Source organism: Mobula birostris, chromosome 3, assembly GCF_030028105.1.
Source record: "Mobula birostris isolate sMobBir1 chromosome 3, sMobBir1.hap1, whole genome shotgun sequence".
Classification (NCBI taxonomy): domain Eukaryota; kingdom Metazoa; phylum Chordata; class Chondrichthyes; order Myliobatiformes; family Myliobatidae; genus Mobula; species Mobula birostris.
In genome coordinates this window covers 47,835,755-47,858,377 of record NC_092372.1, presented here as the reverse complement: position 1 = coordinate 47,858,377, position 22,623 = coordinate 47,835,755, and the positions used below count along the sequence as shown (strand labels likewise).

Sequence of the window (22,623 nt, the reverse complement as noted above, 5' to 3'; positions counted from 1 at the left end):
GTAAACATCTAGAGAAGCATTTGAAAATCTATAACCTACAAAGTTTTAGATCAAGAACTGTTAAGTGAGGTTAGCCGAAAATTTGGTACCCTGTGCTGGTAATTTTCACCATCCAAAAAGTTCAAATAAAAGCTTACAATCACTACAGCTGGCTTACAAAATATCTGATAGGTAGCTATGATTTATATGGACCTATAATAAAGATAAAAGTTGTTTCTTTGCATTACCTTGAGTGCTAAAAGACTCTTGTTAATTTCAGCCCCTTCAAGTCGCGTCTGTCGATCTGCACTGGAGGTGTCTGCACCCCTTTCATTTCCAGCCAGGTCTATTAAAGAAAATTTTCCATGCATTTTCCCTTTTCTGCGAAGAATTATCTGGAAAACTGCATGGCTTCTTGAAGAGTGAGCATTTGCAGAAGTCTGACCAGATGTTCTAAAAGGATATTGAAACAAATACTAAATTAAAGAATATTTGCAAAACTTATTGCATTATGACAAATAGCATCATTTAAAAGTTCAAGGTAAATTTATCAAAGTACTTGTAGGTCATCATATAATACCCTGAGATTCACTTTCTTGTGGGCATGCACCGTAAATACAAAAAAAAACAGAATCAATGAATACCTGCACGAGACAACCAATGTGCAAAAGACAACAAACTGCAAAAACAAAGATTAATAATAATAAAAAATAAGCAATAAATATTAAGAACACATTGAAAGCTCCATAAAAGTGAGTGCATAGGTTGTAGAATCAGTTCAGTGTTGGGGTGAGTGAAGGTAACCCCTCTGGTTCAAGAGCCTGATGGTTGAGGAGTAATAACTGTTACTGAATTATATTCTTTTTTTTAAAAAAAGCTACAATACAAATGAATGGGAACAAAATATTTATAAAATTCAAAAAGGAGTATTGTTTGCAATGACTGGTTGAGGAAGGCCTATAAATCTACAACTGCTGGACAAACTTTGGCAAGACAAGATTTCGCATCAAATTAGCTCAACTGCAGTAAAGAGCTAAAACCCATAGACTTTCATTTCACTATACATGTAAAGTCTTTACAATAAATAATCTAGCTCTTTCTACTAGTCAATAAATTGATCATCAAAATTTTCATGTGTCTGGAAGTCCTTTGCTTGAGTAAATAAACTTGTTGGTAACACCCAGGATCAATATTACACTTTCAGGTACAAGCTTACATCAAAACATTTTATTTTGAGCATTTATTTTATCTTCTTCTCAAGGTCATACAGATACACATTAAAAACCTAGTAAGCCCAGTGATCAAACTTCCATACAGGCACCCTTTCAAAAGCATCCCAATATGTAGACTGCCAAGAAAAAGCTGGACACAAATTTTATTTTGCCTGTTTCTAAATTTGATAATAAGCAGCTTTATGTACAAAAATGATTTTCATGTTTTGAAATATTTTACTTCCATGAAGAAGTTCAACATGTATAAAATACAAAAATAATGCATGCAAGGCTCACCTGCAGCTATTACCAGCTTCAATTAGTTTCAATACATCTTCTGTACATTTAACATCTCGCTCTGAAAGTCCCACTACCTGAACCTGTTGCTTACCATCTTCCAGCACTCTTAGCTTAGCTTTTCTATTAAGTAAGTCGAATACCTGGATAATACAATGCACCAGATAAATTATTAACTGTAGAGACGGTTAACTGAAATTGATCAATTCTGCTGAAATTATTCAAATTAAAACAGCACTGTAGATGAAAAAAATCTGATGAATAGCCATTATTTTTTTGGCAAAAAAGACAATGGATGCTGAATCATTAAGAGTATTCAAAAGGTGGAACAAGCAGGATTTAGCTAAAATAAATAGATCAACAGTGGAATAAGGGGTCAAACAAGAAAATACAACTGAAGTCAAAGCACTAATGAAGTCATGAGTTTATGGAAATGTGAAACAGTCTCAGGAGCTGTTTGGTCTACATTTTTCAATATAATTAATATTCCTGTTAAAGTGGAAGTTCAAAATATATATAGATAAGAATAGTCATGTTCTGAAACAAAAAGTCTTTCAGTTGGGAATTATCAAATGTGTCAAGAACTTACTGAAATTTGAAAAAGCTCATTTACCTTGCCACTGTAAATTTCAAAAAATGTTGCAAACACCTGGAGTTCTATTTTTCTGTAATTTGGTTTCTTTAACATTAGAAAAACATCCCGGGCTGTAAAGATGAAAATAAATAGTAAAATTCAAATGAAGAAGGAACATTAAATCAATAACATTTAAAACAATATTGCTTTGACATTAAAGTATATGACTTATGTAAAATTACATTAAAATATTTACCTGCTAATGCATAAATTCCCTTAGAACAATCCTGATTTTTTCCAGTGAAGTCACCACCCATAGTCTAAAAACCAAATCAGAAAAAAAATAATTGGGTAGAGGAATTTAAACATCAAAGGTACATTTGTGAAATGAAATCTATGCTAAATTGCAGCATTTTTCTTTGGGAGAAGTTACTACAAATGCATGTGGAAGTGACTGACAACAATTTTATTACAGTTTACATTATTTAAATTCAAGATTCTCTTACCGCATTGCTGTTTAATTTGATGCAATGTTTCAGATTTTGCATCCCCATACCGATATGCTCCTCAGTCATTAATGTCCTTTTTAAAAATAATGTTCTTATATAAAATAAATCTTCTGTAATGACAGTACAATCTTTCTCCCCTTATAATGTTTTTAAAATATATTCTATTCAATTGGCTATCTTTTCGATTCTACTGGAAGTTGTCACTTTATTACCAGCTTGTTCAAAATTGTTATTTTTCCACACCTAATATAATCCACATAAATGTACATGGTTTATGACTTTCACAACTTCTAAGCATCAAACTGCTGTCTGAGTGTGTTTTAGCATCAAGTTTTATAATTACTCCACTCAAACCCCAAGCCCCATTATTTACGATCCAAAAAGGCATGTGGCTTATTTAATGACTTTATCTTGTTATATTACCTAGTTGCTCCATAATATGCATAACCTGTCACATACGAGGGGTGATTGATAAGTTCATGGCCTAAGGTAGAAGGAGACAATTTTAGAAAACCTAGCACATTTATTTTTCAACATACTCCCCTCCTACATTTACACACGTAGTCCAGCGGTCGTGGAGCATACGGATCCCTTCTTTGTAGAAGTCGGCGTCTTGGGCCTCCAGAAAGTGGTCTACAGCAGGGGTGATTGATGTTTGTGGCCTAACGTAGAAGGAGATGAGTTATACAGCTCTCATTATGCAGAAAGTTTGAAGTTAATGACTCATCTCCTTCTACCTTAGGCCACGAACTCTGCTGTAGACCACTTTCTGGAGGTCCAAGACGCCGACTTCTGCAAAGAAAGGATCCGTATGCTCCATGACCACTGGACTAAGTGTGTAAATGTAGGAGGAGGCCATGTTGAAAAATAAATGTGCTAGATTTCTAAAATTGACTCCTCCTACCTTAGGCCATGAACTTATCAATCACCCCACGTAATTAATTGAGCATACAGTTTAGATTTTCTTCCCATGTGTGACATTCTACAATCATGCTAAATTGCAATGTCTTTATAATTTGATTTCATCAGCATGTGGATGAGGTTCAAATTGTTGCTCAATGGGCTTCAGATTCATGTGTTCTCCCTGCCTCTCCCAACCCCTGTGGCAACTACAAAACTATTAAGGCAGTGTAAAGAAAAAAGCATTAAAGTGAGAATTTGAGAAATATTATGCCTCTGAAGAAAATTGAGGAAATATTTATGGACAGCTGGTCTGCAACTTATTTGATTATCAGTGGTTAAGGAAATATTTTTTATTAAAAAAAAAGTTTCCTTCAAGGAAACTAAACAGGCAATGAACAATAGTACAAGCCATACACGAACACAAGAGATTCTGCAGATGCTGCAAATCCAGACTAACATATATAAAATGCTGGAGGGACTCAGCCTGCCAGGCAGCATCTATGGCAACCTTTCCTTATTTGTCTCCAGTACCACCTCTGGCAGCACAGTCTAGGCACCCCCACTCTCTGTGTAAAAAACTCGCCCCACACAGCATCTTTGAACTTACCTCCTCTCACTTAAACGCATGCCCTCTGGAATTAGACATTTTGACCTGGAGAAAAAAAATATGCCAACCATCTACTCTTAACCATGCCTCCCATAATTTTATAAACTTCTATCAGGTCTTCCCTCAGCCTCCACAGGAAACAATCCAAGTTCGTACAATCTCTCCTCATAGGATATGCTTTCTAACCGAGGCAGATACATTTATTCTGCACCCTCTCCAAACCATTCACATCCTTCCCAGAAGGATGCATGCATACTTTCAAGAACAAGTTGAAATGAAGTGTTTATTTACTTTTAACACCACAAAGTTATGCAAGAGGCAACTTTATTCTGTATCTCAAATTTCTGATAGTGATTTCTGAATTCTGCAAGGATGATTTTCCAATACATGATTGGCCATAACACAGAGATGCACCATATGCGACTTGAAAATTTCCAACAGTATAAGCATCTTCAATGAGACAGAGACTAAGCACCATTCAATGGTACTACTAACACTAAGCTCCATCATCAATATCCTGAAGGGATCACCAATGACCAGAAACTCAACTGAACTGTCACACAAACACCATGGCTAGAAGAGAAGGTCTAAAACCGGATAACCTGAGTTGATTCAGACTCATTTATTTATCACATATACATCCAAAAATGCAGTGAAATGCTTATTTTGCATTAACAACCAATACAACCTAGGGATGTTCTTCTTGGGCAGCCTGCAAGTATTGCTACACATTCCATCGCTAACACAGCAAGCCCACAACGTTCAGCAAAGCAACACAAGCAACCACAGCAACAGTAACAAAACAAAATGAAACAGCAAAACAAGCCCCTTTCCCACCTTCCATCCACTCGCACACAGACAGGCCTCCAACTCCAGCACAGGCCACCTCCAGATTCCTTGGCCCTGGATTCTCCCACCCTTCGCCTGGACTCTCAGTCGTCGGGCAGCTGACTTCCAGACATGTCAACCCAGGGTCTTCGACCTCCAAACTCAGCAACCTTTCTAGCATCTACAAGTGGGTTGGATCACTGTATACCTGCTTATACGAGTGTGGTTCCAAACGCTCTTAAGAATCTTGGCACCATCCAGAGCAAAAGGGCCTGTTTGGCTGAAAGTATAACTTTCACTAGCTGTACAACACTTACAAAATGCACTGCAATTACTCACCTTGACTACTCCACGCGACCACTCAAACCTGTGATCTCTACCACTGAGAAAGATGAGAGTAGTAGACACATGGGGGGAGTACCAACACCTAGGAGGTTCCCTTTCAAGTCCTCCCTTCCCAACCAAGAAATACATTGCTTATCCAAAACAGGCAACTCACTATTAATTAGCTCTTTGAAAACACTTTCACATGAAGGACTGCAGTGGTTTAGGACAATGCTCACCAATACCCAAGGGTAATTAGGAAGGGAAATAAATAACTGGATCTTTACAAATGAAGATGAAGAAACAGAAGAGAAACACTAACAGATAATGAAAGGTAACATCACTCATAAGATGTGCAACGTTGCTGAATCCAGTACTGCAGAATAGCCAAGTAAAATAAATTCACATTGAATACGAAGATAAAAGATAAGCACATTCCTCCAGGATCTAATTAGATTTTTATTTCTCCTATGCAACTGAACCATGCAATTATTTTAAAACTGTAGGGGAAAAAATGGATTACTTACATGGGTCTTTCCACTTCCAGTCTGACCATAAGCAAAGCAAGTTGCCATTCCTCTATCAAATATTGTTTCTACCAGAGGTCTAGCTGTAAACCTAAAGACCAAAAATAAAATTACAAGTGTGCAGTCAAAAATTCTTCAGTTTATCAACAACAGTGTCTCAATCTTCATTGTAGAAACTTTTTCATACAATGGTTGATAATGATCTACCTAGGGCGACGGTCAAAGAAATTAGTTGCTTATTTTTAAAAACGTGCCTTGAAAAAAAGAGGGACAGATGAAGGAGGGAATTCCAGTGGTTATAGTCATGGACAGCTGCTGGAACAAGATACCACAGCTGGAAGGATTCTAGGGATATCACTTTAATTCTAAGAGATATTACATAAGCAGTTTTATAAAATAATCTTGTAATGTAGAAGTAATATATTTTGTTTTGTAATAGTTTTATAAATGGTGAGGATTGAATACAGAACTGACAACAAGCATCAGCACTTTAAAACAGGGTGATGGATGAAAAGTTGAATATGGCCAATACACTATGTAGAATGGAAGAGGCAATTCTCCATAAAACCAAATTTAAGTACATTGGAGAAGTTAAGGCCACAAGTAACAGGAGCATAAATACGCATACATTAGTCAGTTCCACACACAAACTTTACATGACAATAACATAACATGTGAACAATAAATTATCCTATACTGATGGTTACAAGCCATTTTAGAACATTTTCTAATTTTTGTTGCAATCCAATGACAGTACAATTGATGTACTTTACAAAAAAAATGAAAACACTGAATAAAACTTAAAATACAAGTCCAATTATAGTCTGGCACACCCAAGATCTCCTCTAGCTTTTTCAAAACTGAAACAAAATACATTACCTGCTGGGATCAATTTACTCTGCACCTTCAATTTGCAAATTTTTCAGACTTTTTTTTTGCCTCTGTCATTACCGAAAACATTTCTCACTTTTCCTTCAGGAACACGACTGCCCCACTCAGTCATTAGTGCTGGTCCTCTTACTAAACTAAATGACGGTTCATTTATGCCTTAATTCCATTTATCTGCAGTACCCAATATTGTTTAATAACATTACCTAATGAAGACCCAAGATCCTTAGATATGGAATTTTCAAATTAATGGGTTTCAACAATTGTCTGAATTATGCACTCCAGATTTCCACTGCTTGCAGTGCTTCATTTTAGAATAGACTTGTTCTAACTTCAAGGTTATCTCTCCTGCTTTTAACTACCATAGCAAATAATTTCTTTCTATTTTCTCTGATAGTTTATGATTCATTTTTCTACCTCACAAATGCAGAATTCAAGTATGTTACAAACATTCTTTAGTTTTAGATAATTCTTTACAATTCATTATTGAATACTAATTCCTATACATGTTTCTAATGGCTTAAAAATACATTGTTTCAGAAATCTTTCCCGAATAGTCTAAAATACCTTCAAGAAATTTATTGCCTTTAGAATTTGAGATGTTTGTTTCCATAGTCAAAACAAGTTTCCTATTGTAATATTTTTGCCCAAGACTCTACCGACACTCAAATCAAAGAAAAAGGCACATGTTTGAAATCTAAAATAAAAATAATAAAGGCTGGAAATATTCAAAAGCCTAGGCTTTGTTGGAAGAGAAAGAGTCCTATCTTAAGTTATCTGAATCTGTATTAAAGCAATCCCCAGCTTTCCCTGCAAATAGGTTAGATATTTTCTGTGGAGAGGATCACAGAAGTAACCTCAATGATTTTTTCAAATTCTACCAGAATGGTACTGTTCACTGAAAACTGAAATACTGTAAAATGAGATGGTAAATAACCTTAGAGAAAGGGGAAAAGAGTATGTAAGTTTGGTAACACAAAGAAATAGTGAAAAACAAAAACAAAAAATGCTTGGGACAAGAAATGAACAAGTTACATGAAAATTTGTGAGAGGAGCAAAAGATAGTGCCAGAGGGTTTTGCAGACCTGGGTGACTTCTTCTGGTTCTCTGCGAAACAGTTTAAATTTATTCTCATGTCTCTCCTTTTCAAGACAACCGAGGTCCTGTCGGAGTCCAGGATTTACAGCTGCACCCAAAGTATGTTCTTCACAAGTGGTGGGATCTCGCTCTTCAGAACTCGCCAAGCAACCTGGCATTTTGGGATCTCCAGAAGCAGAGTGGAAGACATGGACCTTTGAGGTGTGGCGCTGAGGATGACTGGTTCTTCGTTGATGTTGCCTACTGATGCATCACCGGAGATCGAAACATCGAGACAGTGGGAGCTGCTGTCAAAGGCCTCTGCACCGAGCAGTCTCTATCAATGGTGAGAGACGATTCTCAAGCCAGGGGACCTCCAATAAGTGACGCTGCAGACTGTAACGTCAAAACAGCAAGCTGTTGGCCTCCTGTCTCGCTGTGGGAAGAGCAATATCTCTCTCTCCTCTTCAGTGCAAGAGAGGGCCTGTTGAGATGTTGAAGTGTTGGGATGAACAGTAGTTTTTGTTGGACTCCAGATCTTGGTCTCTGGGGGCTTTCTTTTGCATGGTGGGGAGTAGGGGGGAGAGTGATGCTTTTGTTGGAGTAAGTGGGGAGAGGGGGAGGGGACAGGATGCTTTTGCTGTCGCATGGAAGGGGAAGGAAGCTTTGGGGTTCTAACGTTTCTCTGTCATTTATTCTTTAAGGTTTTTTCACTCTGTTTCATGGATGTCTGTGAAGAGGAAGGGTGCTATATATATTCTCTGACATTAAATTGAACCAATAAAAGATGGTGTAGGAGCCATGTACCTGTACTTTATCTGCTTTATCAAATAAAAAATCATAGTACTTTTCCTATGACCCAGTTCTTGCTGGCTTTAAGCCTCCCCTTCTGACATTGACCCAAACATCAGCTGTTCCTGTACCTAACTGATGCACCTGAGCTACTAAGCACTTCCAACATTCTTTTTGCCTCTCTTTTTGAGTGCTTTTCTTCTGCTCCCTTGCAAATGAGGTTAGTCAACATATCCTCTTCCCTATAATCTTAACCACATAAAAACACAATATAACAATGTAGGAACATGATAATCTAGTAATTATCCTCCATCACATGAGAATGGAGTAAAGAGAATGGAGTATAAATTGCTTATAAAGAATAGTGCATCACCACTACATAGCAGTTCAGGAAGAGCTGTGCATTCTAATCTTAATGATTAGAAATGGGCATCAACTGCAGCCTTGATGATATAATTATATGATTTTGGAACATTAAGTAAAATAGCACCAAAATGGTCATGAGTCCTAAAGAAAATACGTATGTTGATGCATTCTGAGAGCTGTGGAGCAACACAAAAGCATAAATAAAATTGCACTATGGTTTAAAAATGTTGAAGTTAAAAATGTTTCTGAACTGTTAAGCGATTTAAGACCAGAAAAGAAAAATTGTAACTTAAGGGAGAGATGAGGTTCTGGAATGGATCTCATGTGATTCTAAAATTGTTCAAATTTCTTCTAATACTGTACATCTTAGGAATGCAGAGGAAGCCATTAATACACAGAAAAATCCTACCTGATGACAAAGGGAACATGATAAATCCACACGCAAACCTGAATATCAGGAATAAATCCAGTTTACTGTCACTGTGAAGTATTGCTTGCTGTGCTATGGTCTGGCCCTCAGTGTTACAAGAGGGTATATGGGAATGTTAGAGTAATAGCATCAAAGAAAAGTACAGCACAGAAACAGGCCTTTCTGTCCATCTAGTCCATGACAAACTATTTAAACTGCCCAGTCCCATCAACCTGCACAACCACAACCACCCATACCCCTCCCATCAATGTACCTATCCAAACTTTTTTAAAATGTTGAAATCAAGCTTTCATGCACCACTTGCACTGGCAGCCCGTTCCACACATTCTTGACTCTGAGTGAAGGCATTTTCCCTCACATTCCCCTTAAACTATTCACCTTTCACCCTTAATCCATTACCTCTAGATGTAGTCCCACCCAATTTCAGCGATCGAAAGCCTATCTATACCCCTCTTAATTTTATATACAGTTGCAAGTAAAAGTATGTGAACCTTTTGAAATTACCCAGTTTTCTGCCTTAATTACTTATAAAATGTGCTCTAGTCTTAATCGAAGTCACAACAATAGACAAACACATTCTGCTAAAACTAATAACACACAAGCAAATTGTAATTTTCACATCTTTATTGAACACATTGTTTAAATCATTCACAGTCCAGGCTGGAAAATGTACATGAACACTGTATTTAGAAACTGGTACAACGTCCTTTAGCAGCAATAACCTCCACCAAATGTTTCCTGTAGATACTGATCAGACTTGCACAACAACGAGGAGGAATCTTAGACCATTCCTCCACAGAAAACTGTTTGTTTATTAATATTTCTGGAATACCTTGCATGAACAGCCCTCTTCAGGACATGCCATAGCATCTCAATTGGTTTAAGGTCTGGACTCTGACTTGGCCATTCCAAAACACAAACTTCCTTCTTTTTAAACCATTCTATTGTTGATCTTGTGTTTCGGATCATTGTCTTGTTGCATCATCTGATTCCTATTAAGTTTCAGGTGACGGACCGCTACCCTGGCATTCTATGAAATGTCTAGAGACAATTTTGAATTCATTCTTCCCTCAACGATTAAAAGCTGTCCAGGACCTGAGGGAGCAGAGCAGCCCCAAGCCATGATGCTTGTTCCACCATGCTTCACAGCTGCGACGAGGTTTTGGTGTTTGTGTGCAGTGCCCTTTTCCCTCCAAACATAGTGGTGTGTATTTCTGCCAGAAATTCAACTTTTGTCTCAAAACAAAAGAAAATCTGCAAATGCTGGAAATCCGAGGAACACACACAAAATGCTGGAGGAACTCAGCAGGCCAGGCAGCATCAATGGCAGAGAGTACAGTCGAAGTTTCAGGCTGAAACCCTTCGGCAGGACTGTCATGATGAGGTGACACTTAGGCTGGAGGAACACCACCTTATATTCTGTTTGGGTAGTCGCCAATCTGATGGCATGATTTCTCGAACTTGAGTAATGGCCCCCCACCCTCCCTTCACCATTTCCCACCCATTTCCCCTCTCTCACCTTATCTCCATGCCCATCCACCGCATCCCTCTGGTGCTCCTCCCCCTTCTTTCTTCCATGGCCTTCTGTCTCTTTCACTGATCAACTTCCCAACTGTTTACTTCATCTTAACCCCCCCCCACCTCCAGGTTTCACTTTATCACCTTGTGTTTCTCTCTCCTCCCCCCACCTTTTAAATCAACTCCTCAGCTTTTTTTCTCCAGTCTTGCCAAAGGGTTTCAGCCTGAAGCATCAACTGTACTCTTTTCCATAGATGCTGCCTGGCCTGCCAAGTTCCTCCAGCATTTGGTTGCTGTTGCTCAACTTCTGTCTCATCTGTCCACAGAACAGTGCCCCAGAAACGTTGTGGAACATCCAGGTGGTCTTTTGCAAACTTGAGCCTTACAGCAATTTTTTTTTTTTGGAGAGCAGTGGTTTCCCTCCATGCTGTCCTTCATGAACACTATTCTTGTTCAGTGTTTTCTCATAGTGAATATGTGAACAGAGACGTTAGCATGGCCTAGAGATTTCTGCAGGTCTTTTGCTGATACCCTTGGGTTCTTTTTCACCACCTTCAGCATTGCACGTTCTGCCACTTGTTCTGATCTTTGCAGGATGCCAATTCCTAGGGTGAGTTCCAACAGTACCGGATTTCCTCCATTTGCAGACAACTTCTCTTACCCTGAACTGACGAACACTAAGGTCTTTAGAAATGCTTTTGTAGCCTTTCCCAGCTTCATGCATCTCTAAAATTCTTCTTCTAAGCTCCTCTGAAAGTAGTTTTGATCAAGGCGTGGTGTACATATACAGGTATTTCTTGAGAAGAGCAGGCTCTGTCAGTAAACTGTGCCCTTCTTTAAAAAAAAATATGGCCGGGCACCTCTACAACCCACACCTCCAATCTTATCTTATTGACTGAAGCACCTGACCCCAAATAACTTTTGTTGAAGGCATTACCCCAGAGGTTCTCATACTTTTCTGAAACTAGACTGTGATTGTTTAAATGGTGTAGTCAGTATTGACAAGAAGTACAATTGTTTGTGTGTTATTAATTTAGGCAGATTTTGTCTATTATCATGTCTTAGATGAAGCTCAAACCACACTTTATGAGCAATTAATGCAGAAAACCAGGTAATTGCTAAAGATTCATAAACATTTTCTTGCATCTGTACCTTGATCAAATCTCCCCTTAAATCTTCTATGTTCAAGGAATAAAGTCCTAACTCTTCAGTCTTTCCTTACAACTAAGGTCCTCCAGCCCCAGCAACATCCTTGTAAATTTCCTCTGTACTCTTTCAACCTTATTTACATCTTTACTGCAGGTAGATGACCAAAACTGCACACTACTCCAAATTACCCCTCATCAATGTCTTACATAACTTCAACATAACATCCCATCTCCTACACTCAATACTTTAACTTACGAAGGCCAATAGCCCAGAAGCTTTCTTTACAACCATATCTACCTGTGCCTCCATTTTCAATGAATTATGGACCTGTATTCCCAGATCCATTTCTTCTATCACACTCCTTAGTGCCCTTTGAGTCACTGTGTAAAATCTGCTGTGGTTGGTCCTCCCTAAGGGCGACACCACACACTTGTTTGTATTAAATTCCATCTACTATTTTTCCAGCTGGTCCAGATCCTACTGCAAGCCACAATCTTGGTGTCATCCACAAATATGCTGATTCAGTTAATTACATTATCATTGTTGATATAGATGACAAACACTATCGGACCCAGCACTGATCCCTGCGGCACACCACCAGACACAGGTCTCCAGTCAGAGAGGCAACTGTCTATTACCACTCTCGGGCTTCTCCCACAAAGCCAATGTCTAATCCAATTTACTACCTCATCTTGAATGCCAAGTGACTGAACCTTCTTGACCAACCTATGTGGGACCTTGTCAAACTCCTTGCTAAAGTCCATGTAGACAACATCCATTGCCTTGCTTTCATTAACTTTCCTGGTAACATTCTTGAAAAACTCTGGATTGGTTAGACATGACCTACCACACACAAAGCCATACTGACTATCCAGAATCAGTCCGTCTATCCACGTACTCAGATATCCGGTCCCTTAGAATACCTTCCAATAAGTTTCCCACTATTAATGTCAGGCTCACTGGCCTGTAATTTCCTGGTTTATTTTTAAAGTCTTTCTTAAACAATGGAAAAACATTAGCTATCCTCCAATCCCCCCACACCTCAACTGTCATTAAGGATGATTTAAATATTTCTGCTGGGGCCCCAGCAATTTCTGTATTTGCATCCCACATGGGTCTGAGGGAACACCTCAGGCCATGGTGATTTTTCCACCTTAACTTGCCTCAAGACAAACACCCCCTCCTCTATAATCCGTATAAAGTTCATGACCTCACTGCTGCACTTCCTAACTTCTATAGATTCTGCGTCCATCTCCCAAGTAAATACAGATACAAAAAATCTATTTAAGATATCCCCATCTTTCTTGGCTCCACGTATAGATTACTATTCTGATCTTCCAGATGACAAATTTTGTCCCTTGCAATCCTTTAGCACTTACCATGCCTGTAGAATCCCTTAGGATTCTCCTTCACCTTGTCTGCTGGGCAACCTCATGCCTTCTTTTAGCCCTCCTGATTTCTTTCTTGAGTGTTCTTTTACATTTATTAAATTCCACAAGCACCTCATTTGATCCTACCTGCCTATACCATCTTTTTTTTCTTAACCAGGGCCTCAATATCTCTTGAAAACCAAGGTTCCCTACAACTGTTATATTTACCTTTTATTCTGACAGGCACATACAAGCTTTGTAATCTCAAAATTTCACTTTTGAAGGCCACCCACTTACCAAGTCCATCTTTGCCATAAAACAACCTGTCCCATTCCACATTTGTCAGATCCTTTCTGATACCATCAGAATTGGCCATTCTCCAATTCAGAATCTCAACCTGCAGACCAGAAACAAGACAGAATCTGCAGATGCTGGAAGCATGTCGTGATGAGGCCACACTTAGGTTGGAGGAACAACACCTTATATTCCATTTGGGTACACTCCAACCTGATAGTATGAACATTGATTTGTCAAACTTCTGGTAATGCCCCCCACCCCACCCCCATTTCTCCTTCACCATTTATGTTGCTGCAGACCAGACCTATCATTTTTCTATATTTACTTTGAAACAAATGGCATTATGATCATTAGATGCAAAGTGTTTCCCTACGCAAACTTTTGTGAACTGCTGTGCCTCAATCCCTAATAGGAGACCAAGTATCGCAGTTTCTTGTTGGGATTTCTATGTACTAATTAAGGAAACGTTCCTAAGAACATTTGACAAACTCTATCCCATCTAGTCCTTTTACAAATTGACTTATGGGAGTCCCAGTCAATATGTGAAAAGTTAAAAATCATCTTATGTTTCTGCAACAGTCTGCGATTTATCTGCAAATTTGTTCCTCTAAATCCCGCAGACTGTTATGTGGTCCATAATATAGCCCTATTACTGTGATCATACCTTTATTTCTCATTTCCACCCACAAAGCCTCACTAGACATGTTCTCCAGTCTTTACTGACTGAGTACTGCCATGATATTTTCCCTGTCTAGTAACACCTCACCTCCTCTTTAATCCCTCCAGTTGTGTCACGGAACCTTGGAATATTGAGCTGCTAGTCCTGCCCCTCCTGCAACTAAGTCTCCCTAATAGCTACAATATAATTCCACGTGTTGATCTATGTCCTGAGCTCATCTGCCTTTCCTACAATACTTCTTGCATTGAAATATACGCAGCTGAGAACATTAGTCACACCATGCTCAACCTTTTGATTCTTGACTTTGTCTGATGTCTTAACAACATGTCTCTACTATCTGTTCTGGTACTCTAGTTCCCATCCTCCTGCAACTCTAATTTAAACCCCTCTCTGTGCAGCACTAGCAAACCTTCCCATTAGATATTAGTCCCCCTCCAGTTCAGCTGCTGTCTCTACTGTGCAGGTCCCCACCTCCTCTAGAAGGGAGCCCAATGATCCAAAAATCTGACCCCTTCCCTTCTACATCAACTCTTTAGCAACATGTTAAACTGCACGATCTTCCTATTTCTGGTCTCATTAGCACGTGGCATGGGTAGCAATCTTGCATACCTTTAACTTGGTACCAAACTTCAAACTCACTTTGCAGAACCTTGTCACTCTTCCTACCCATGTCGTTGGTACCTACATGAGCCTCTTACGAATGCTGAGGAATGTTAGTGCTTCAAGAGGGCTTAAATGTACTTTTTATAGTGTAATGTCATGGTATCAACACAACAACTTGTCCCTTCAATATCAACAAAATAAAAGATCTGATCATTAACCAGGTTGTGGGACAGAGCATTCACCCTTATTTGTATCAACGGAATAGATACAGTAGAAATGGCACAGACCATCAAGTGCCTATGTGTAAACATCACCAATAATTTCTCCTCATCTAGTCACAGTGATGCCTTGGCCAAGAAACCATATCAGCACCCTATTATTTCCTTAAAAGACTAAAGAATCCTCCAATGACCCTCAACAATTTTTTCCCTTACAAATGCACCACAGAAAGCAACCCATTAGGATGCATCACAGCTAGGTGCAGCAATTGTTCTATCCAAGACTGCAAGAAATTACAATAAATTGTGAGAAAACAGACCTCCCTCCATTGAACCTGTCTCCACTTCCAACTGTATAACCATGTAACAATTACAGCACGGAAACAGGCCATCTCGGCCCTTCTAGTCCGTGCCGAACTCTTACTCTCACCTAGTCCCACCGACCTGCACTCAGCCCATAACCCTCCATTCCTTTCCTGTCCATATAGCTATCCAATTTAACTTTAAATGACAACATCGAACCTGCCTCAACCACTTCTACTGGAAGCTCATTCCACACAGCTACCACTCTGAGCAAAGTAGTTCCCCCTCATGTTACCCCTAAACTTTTGCCCTTTAACTCTCAATTCATGTCCTCTTGTTTGAATCTCCCCTACTCTCAATGGAAAAAGCCTATCCATGTCAACTCTATCTATCCCCCTCATAATTTTAAATACCTCTATCAAGTCCCCCCTCAACCTTCTACGCTCCAAAGAATAAAGACCCAACTTGTTCAATCTTTCTCTGTAACTTAGGTGATGAAACCCAGGTAACATTCTAGTAAATCTTCTCTGTACTCTATTTTGTTGACACAATACTCCAAATTTCACCTCACCAATACCTAGTACAATTTCAGCATTACATCCCAACTCCTATACTCAATGCTCTGATTTATAAAGGCCAGCATACCAAAAGCTTTCTTCACTACCCTATCCGCATGAGATTCCACCTGCAGGAAACTGTGCACCATTATTCCTAGATCCCTCTGTTCTACTGCATTCTTCAATGCCCTACCATTTACCATGTATGTCCCATTTTGATTAGTCCTACCAAAATGTAGCACCTCACATTTTTCAGCATTAAACTCCATCTGCCATCTTTCAGCCCACTCTGGCCTAAATCTCTCTGCAAGCTTTGAAAACCTACTTCATTACCCACAACGCCACCTATCTTATTATCATCTGCATACTTACTCATCCAATTTACCACCCCATCATCCAGATCATTAATGTATATGACAAACAACATTGGACCCAGTACAGATCCCTGAGGCAAACCACTAGTCACCAGCCTCCAATCTGACAGTTATCCACCACTATTCTCTGGCGTCTCCCATCCAGCCACTGCTGAATCCATTTTACTACTTCAATATTAATACCTAATGATTGAACCTTCCTAACTAACCTTCCATGTGGAACCTCGTCAAAGGCCTTACTGAAGTCCATATAGACAACATCCACCGCTTCACCCTCGTCAACTTTCCTAGTAACCTCAAATTCAAAAAGATTTGTCAAACATGACCTTCCACGCACAAATCCATGTTGACTGTTCCTAATCAGACCCTGTCTATCCAGATAATTATATATACCATCTCTAAGAATACTTTCCATCACCCACCACTGACGTCAAACTCACAAGCCGATAATTGCTAGGTTTACTCTTGGGGCCCTTTTTAAACAATGGAACAACATGAGCAATACGCCAATCCTCTGGCACCATCCCCGTTTCTAATGACATTTGAAATACTTGTCAGAGCCCCTGTTATTTCTACACTAACTTCCCTCAAGGTCCTAGGAAATATCCTGACAGGACCCGGAGACTTATTAGTTAGCCTTTCTCCAATCAAAAATCTCAACCCTGGGTCCAGACCTATCCTTCACCATAGTTATATAGAAACTAATGGCATTGTGATCACTGGACCCGAAGTGCTCCCCAACACAAACCTCCGTCACCTGACCTATCTCATTCTCTAACAGGAGATCCAACACTGCCCCTTCTCTAGTTGGTACCTCTATGTATGGCTGCAAAAAACTATCCTGCACACGTTTTACAAACTCCAAACCATCCAGCCCTTTTACAATATGGGCTTCCCAGCCCATGTCTGGAAAATTAAAATCTCCCACAATCACAACCTTGTGCTTACTACAAATATCTGCTATCTCCTCTGGATAGATAACTGCCTCTGGAAAGCAGCTAAGATGATCAAGAACCATCCCCCACACTCTTGAGGTCCCTTCCATCAGGCAGAAAATGCAAATGCTTGAGAATATGTGCCATCAGGCTCAAGGACTAACTCTATCCTGTTATTAAGGTTCCTTATACAATATAGATCAGAATCAGGTTTATTATCAAAATGGCATGAAATATGCTGTTTTGCAGCAACTGTACAATGCAATACAAAATAAACTATGTTACAGTAAATATTAAAAATTAGTGCAAGTGAGCAAAATGTGTGGTGGTATTCATGGGATCATGGTCCATTCAGAACTCTGATGGCAAAAAGAAAAATCTGTTCCTTAAATAGTATGCTCCTGTATCGCCTCTCTGATGGTAGCAATGAGATGAGCACTTGATCTCTCAGTCTAGCTCGTCATGGCCCTTGCACTTTGTAACCTACATTGTGCCTTCTCTATGTTGCATTGTTTAGCTTTCTCTTTGTACTACCTTGAAGTACTTATCTATGTTTTGATCTTACCTTTGATGGCATGCAAAAAAGTTTTTCCACTGAATCTCAGTACGTGACAATAATGAACCAATCAATTGAAGGGATGAAGCAATGGGCATGGATGGGAGATTTGCAAAGATTATGTCACAATAGTCTAAAGAATGATCCCAGTAATAAATCCTAATGTTAGCAAGTTATTTCAGCTTCGAGGAAAATACAGAAAAATAATAGCAAGGTAGCAGTCAAGAAGATAAGCAAACATCTCAAAGGTTTGTAAGAATGCAAAAAAGGTTCAGAATAAGATAATTTGCCAACGTAGAGATTCTGTACAGAAATGCACTTACCATAACGAGTAAAAGCATCATATTCACCTTAAATGATATGAGAGCTGGGTATGAGAAGATGCATGTGAATGAAAAGGTATGATATTAACAAGGGTGAAAAAGCAGAAATCTGGGTAGATTCAAGGGAAAAAATTGCAAGATATTGGTAACAATTCACATCACTACACACCTAAGAACCAAATTTTTTGATTTTTGTGTCATTTCAATTCATTCATTTCACTCAACCTAGCCACTGCCCATCCTAATTGACTTCAAAAGGTGACAGAGAGCTGCATTCTTGAATAATATGTACTATCAATGAAAGTAATTCCACATGGCTGTTGAAGCTAGGAGTTAGATTTAGCAACAGCAAAGCACAGGCAATATGCATTCAGAAGATACCTAATAAAGTGGCCACTGTGGTCTTCTGATGCTGTAGTCCAGGGGTCCCTAACCTTTTTTGCACTGCGGACCGGTTTCATGTTGACAATATTCTTGCTGGGGCGGGGGAGGGGAGATGGATGGTTGCCAACGGACAAGAGTAGCAGTCAAATACATTGTGTTTACCCAGAGAAAGACTACAATGACCATGAAACCTTGCGCGGGCACCAGTGTGCATGTGTGACTTGCGCATGCGTGCACGTGCTGATTATTTTTCTACAAATCATTTTTGGCAATTCTGTTGGGGGGGGGGGAGGGGGGTGTTAATCCAGACCGGAACATCGGTGATGGGTGGCCAATACACTCAATTTCGTTTCTAAAAGGGTTTAGCTAACGAATTTAATATTAAACACACAGCGCATATTTTCCTTGCATGAATATAGCGATGTCAATTATCGGGGAGGATAGAGGAGCTTGAAGTAAGTGTTGAACGCACTTCCAGTAGAAGTGACAGAAGCAGGTTCGATATTACCATTTAAAGTTAAATTGGATAGGTATATGGACAGGAAAGTAATGGAGGGTTATGGGCTGAGTGCAGGTCGGTGGGACGAGGTGAGAGTAGCGTTCGGCACGGACTAGAAGGGCAGAGATGGCCTGTTTCCGTGCTGTAATTTTTATATGGTTATATAAGTAAATAGTATAACATTTTAAGTAACGTTTGGATATTAAACACAGTGCATATTTTCCCCGTATGAACATATAAAATCATTGCAACACACCAATATCGCTGAATCAGCGGGAGCCCTGGGCTTGTTTTCCTGCAACAAGACGGTCCTATCAAGGGGTGATGGGAGACAGCAATACTCGAATGGGGTTCCTTAAGTCCAGTCTAATCCGCAATTTAGTTTTTGTTACATTCATTGCAGAGATATGTTGGAAATGGAAGCAACGTTTTCGGTGCTTCCGTGGCTACCTCAGGATATTGAGCCTTGACTTTGATCCAGAATGCCGGCAGAGATGTTGTGTCAAACATACTTTTCAGCCCGTCGTCATTTGCAAGCTCGAGGAGCTGATCTTCTTCCCGCGCTGACATGGATGACGCGAGGGTAACGACCTCGCGTGTGTTCAAGCTCAACAGTGGGCATGACAGGGAATGAGGAAAGGTGCAGCTGACTCACATCGCCAAATCATATCGTTTCCTCGTGGCCCGGTAGCACATACTTTGCGGCCTGGTACTGGTCCGCGGCCCGGTGGTTTGGGGCCGCTGCTGTAGTCCATCCACTTCAAAGTTTGAAGTATTGTGAGTTCAGAGATGCTCTTCTGCACACCACTGTTGTAACACTTGGTTATTTCAGTTACTGCCTCCTTCCCTTTAGCTTGAACCAGTCTAGCCATTCTCCTCTGACCTCTCATTAACAAGGCATTTGTTAACAAGGCCACAGAACTTATACTCACAGGATGTTTGTTTTTTGCACCATTCTCTGTAAACTCTAGACTGTTATGAGTGAAAATCCCAAAAGATCAGCAATTTAAAAAAAAAATACTCAATCTAGCCTGCCTGGCACCAACAGTCATTCCATAGTCAAAGCCACTTAGATCACATTTCTTCACCATTCTGATGTTTGGTCCTGAACAAGAACTAAACCCCTTGATCATGTCTGCATGCTTTTATACAATGAGTTAGTACCACGATTGGCTGATTAGATATTTATATTAATGAGGTGTACCTAATAAAGTATATTTTAATCATCAGTTCAAAGGCAATTACTTCTGAAATAAACAGTTGTTCATACCTGTAAACCATTTCATTAGTAGCAGTCTCATCAAAGGCATAATCAAAACGGAAAGTTTGATTTTCTAAGTACTTTGTTAAATCCACCTTTTGTTTTGGTTCATGAACCATTACGACATCCTTACTGGGAATTGTAATTACATCCAGATCTCTTATTGCATTTTCTGAAAGAGATTAAGGCAAGAAGTTATATTTCACTTGGCATCACTGTTTTGAACAAACTTTTCAAAACCACATGCCTATTACATTTTCAGAACAGTTCTATAAAAGGAGTATGTTTGATTACATTTCAAGCTTCCCAACAGGTGATGATATTTTGGTTAGTACAATGAAAGTTAACAGGTGACTCCAAGGCATCATGTCCCATTTAAACCCTAAAGTTGAATCCAACCAAATACTTATCATTAACAGCGTAAAACGGAGGTAAACTTGTGATGAAGATATGGCTTCCCCAGGCCAATATAGTACATCAAATTGAGAAGAACCAATTGCCCTTTACTAAACAGAAGGTTGGTCTCTTTATGGGAACCTAGCAATAAATTGCATTCAGACATGTTGAACCAAATTGGAGCACCGTGTAGACACAACAGGAGCATTCCTGCGCAGGTCCGACAAAGATTTTCAATGGGAAACCCAATCTCTACAAAAGAGAGGTACTGCCTAGCGGAGCAGTCATTGTCAGAGTAGCAAGGTTTGGCTCAAACAGGGCTTCAGCGAGGACAGGCGAAAGTCCAGTTAAGTTCTTTCCTTATTTCTTATAAGAGAGAATAGCAGGCATATCTATAGACCCAGTGTTCTGTTCTGGGTGTCAGATGTGGGATTTCCAAGAGACTCCCAGCCTCCCTGATGGCCACATCTGCACCAGGTGCATTGAGATGCATCTCCTTAGTGACCGTGTTAGGGAACTGGAGCTGCAGCCCAATGACCTTCGGCTTGTTAGGGAAAGTGAGAGTGACAGACAGGAGCTACAGGACAGTAGTCACCCCAAAGCTACAGGAGACAGATAAATGAGTGACTGTCAGAAAGGGAAGGGGGAACATCTGTGGCCGTCCCCCTCAACAATAAGTGCTCCATTTTCAGTACTGTTTTGGGGGATGATGCACCTGGGAGAAGCATCAGCGGCCATGCCTCTGGCACTGAGTGTGGTCCTATGGCTTAGAAGGGTATGGAACTGAAGAGGGTGGAGATATATGGGACTCTACAGTCGGGGGATAGGCAATTCTGCAGACGCAAAAAGGAAACACGGATGGTAGTGTGCCTTCCAGGCACCAGGGTCCAAAATGTTTCCAGATACATCCACAATACCCTGAAAAGGGAGGGTGAACAGCCAGAAGTCGTGACACATATTGGTACCAATGATATAGGAAGAAAAAGGGAGGAGGTCCTGAAAAAAAATATAGGGAGTCAGGAAGGAAGCTGGGAAGCAGGACCTCAGGGGTAGTAACCTTGGGATTACTGCCTGTGCCACACGACAGTGAGGATAGGATATAATGAGGTAACATATAAATGCATGACTGAAGAATTATAGCAGGGGGCAGGGATTCAGATTTCTGGATAATTGGGACCTTTCTGGGGCAGGTGGGACCTGCACAAAAGGGAGGGGTTGCACTTGAATCTGTAGGGGACCAATATTTTAGCAGGAAGATTTACTAGTGCCATTGGGAGTGCTTTAAACTAATATGGCAGGGGACTGGGAACCAGGATGATACAGCTGAGGATGAGCCAGCAGGTTTATAAGAAGATGATGGGTATAACATGAACGCAAGGAAGGCCAAGCCAATGACTGGGTACAAATGCAGACACAGCAAAGAGTTAAATTGTACCACAGAAGCAAAAGGACGAAGAATGCAGGACTGAAGGTGCTGTATTCAAATGCGTGTAGCTTTTGGAATAAGCCAAACAAACACATACCGCAATTAGAGATTGGTCAGTATGACACTGTGGGCACCACTGAGTCATGGCTGAAAGAAGGCCATAGTTGGGAGCTTAACATCAAAGGATATACTTTGTATCGAAAGGACAAGCAGGAAGGCATAGACAGTGGTGTGGCTCTGTTGGCAAGAGATGGAATTACATCTTTAGAAAGAGGTGACATAGAGTCAGAGAATGGTGAATCTTTGTGGGTGGAGTTAAGAAATTGAAAAGGTTAAAAAAAACAACACATTATGGGAATCATACCCAAGCCTCCAAATAGTAGCCAAGATGTGGAGTTGAGATTACAAAGAGCACTGGAAAAGTCAAGTAATGGGGGTAATGACACAATTGCAATGGAGGGCT

The 22,623-nt window shown here is 39.9% G+C and overlaps 2 protein-coding genes across 4 annotated transcripts in view; one reads left to right on the top strand and one right to left on the bottom strand.

Annotated features, from left to right (window-relative positions):
• dimt1l (DIM1 dimethyladenosine transferase 1-like (S. cerevisiae)) overlaps window positions 1-8,216 on the top strand; it is a 68,423-nt gene extending 60,207 nt beyond the window's left edge. The window contains exon 12 of one of the 2 annotated variants that reach the window (XR_011885344.1): window positions 7,799-7,817. Coding sequence is in view for 1 of the 2 variants with exons in the window: in XM_072252585.1 (XP_072108686.1) it covers window positions 7,799-7,958 (160 nt within the window). In the remaining variant the exon portion in view is untranslated. Of the gene's footprint in view, window positions 1-7,798 lie in introns of both variants that reach the window. The other variant, XM_072252585.1, reaches the window with a different exon arrangement.
• kif2a (kinesin family member 2a) overlaps window positions 1-22,623 on the bottom strand; it is a 119,475-nt gene that overhangs the window by 31,732 nt on the left and 65,120 nt on the right. For both annotated transcript variants that reach the window (XM_072252583.1, XM_072252584.1), the window contains exons 9-14: window positions 20,348-20,510; window positions 5,760-5,850; window positions 2,318-2,381; window positions 2,101-2,192; window positions 1,488-1,630; window positions 228-432 (exon numbers count right to left, since the gene is read on the bottom strand). In XM_072252583.1, the coding sequence (XP_072108684.1) occupies window positions 228-432; window positions 1,488-1,630; window positions 2,101-2,192; window positions 2,318-2,381; window positions 5,760-5,850; window positions 20,348-20,510 (758 nt within the window). The remainder of the gene's footprint in view (window positions 1-227; window positions 433-1,487; window positions 1,631-2,100; window positions 2,193-2,317; window positions 2,382-5,759; window positions 5,851-20,347; window positions 20,511-22,623) is intronic.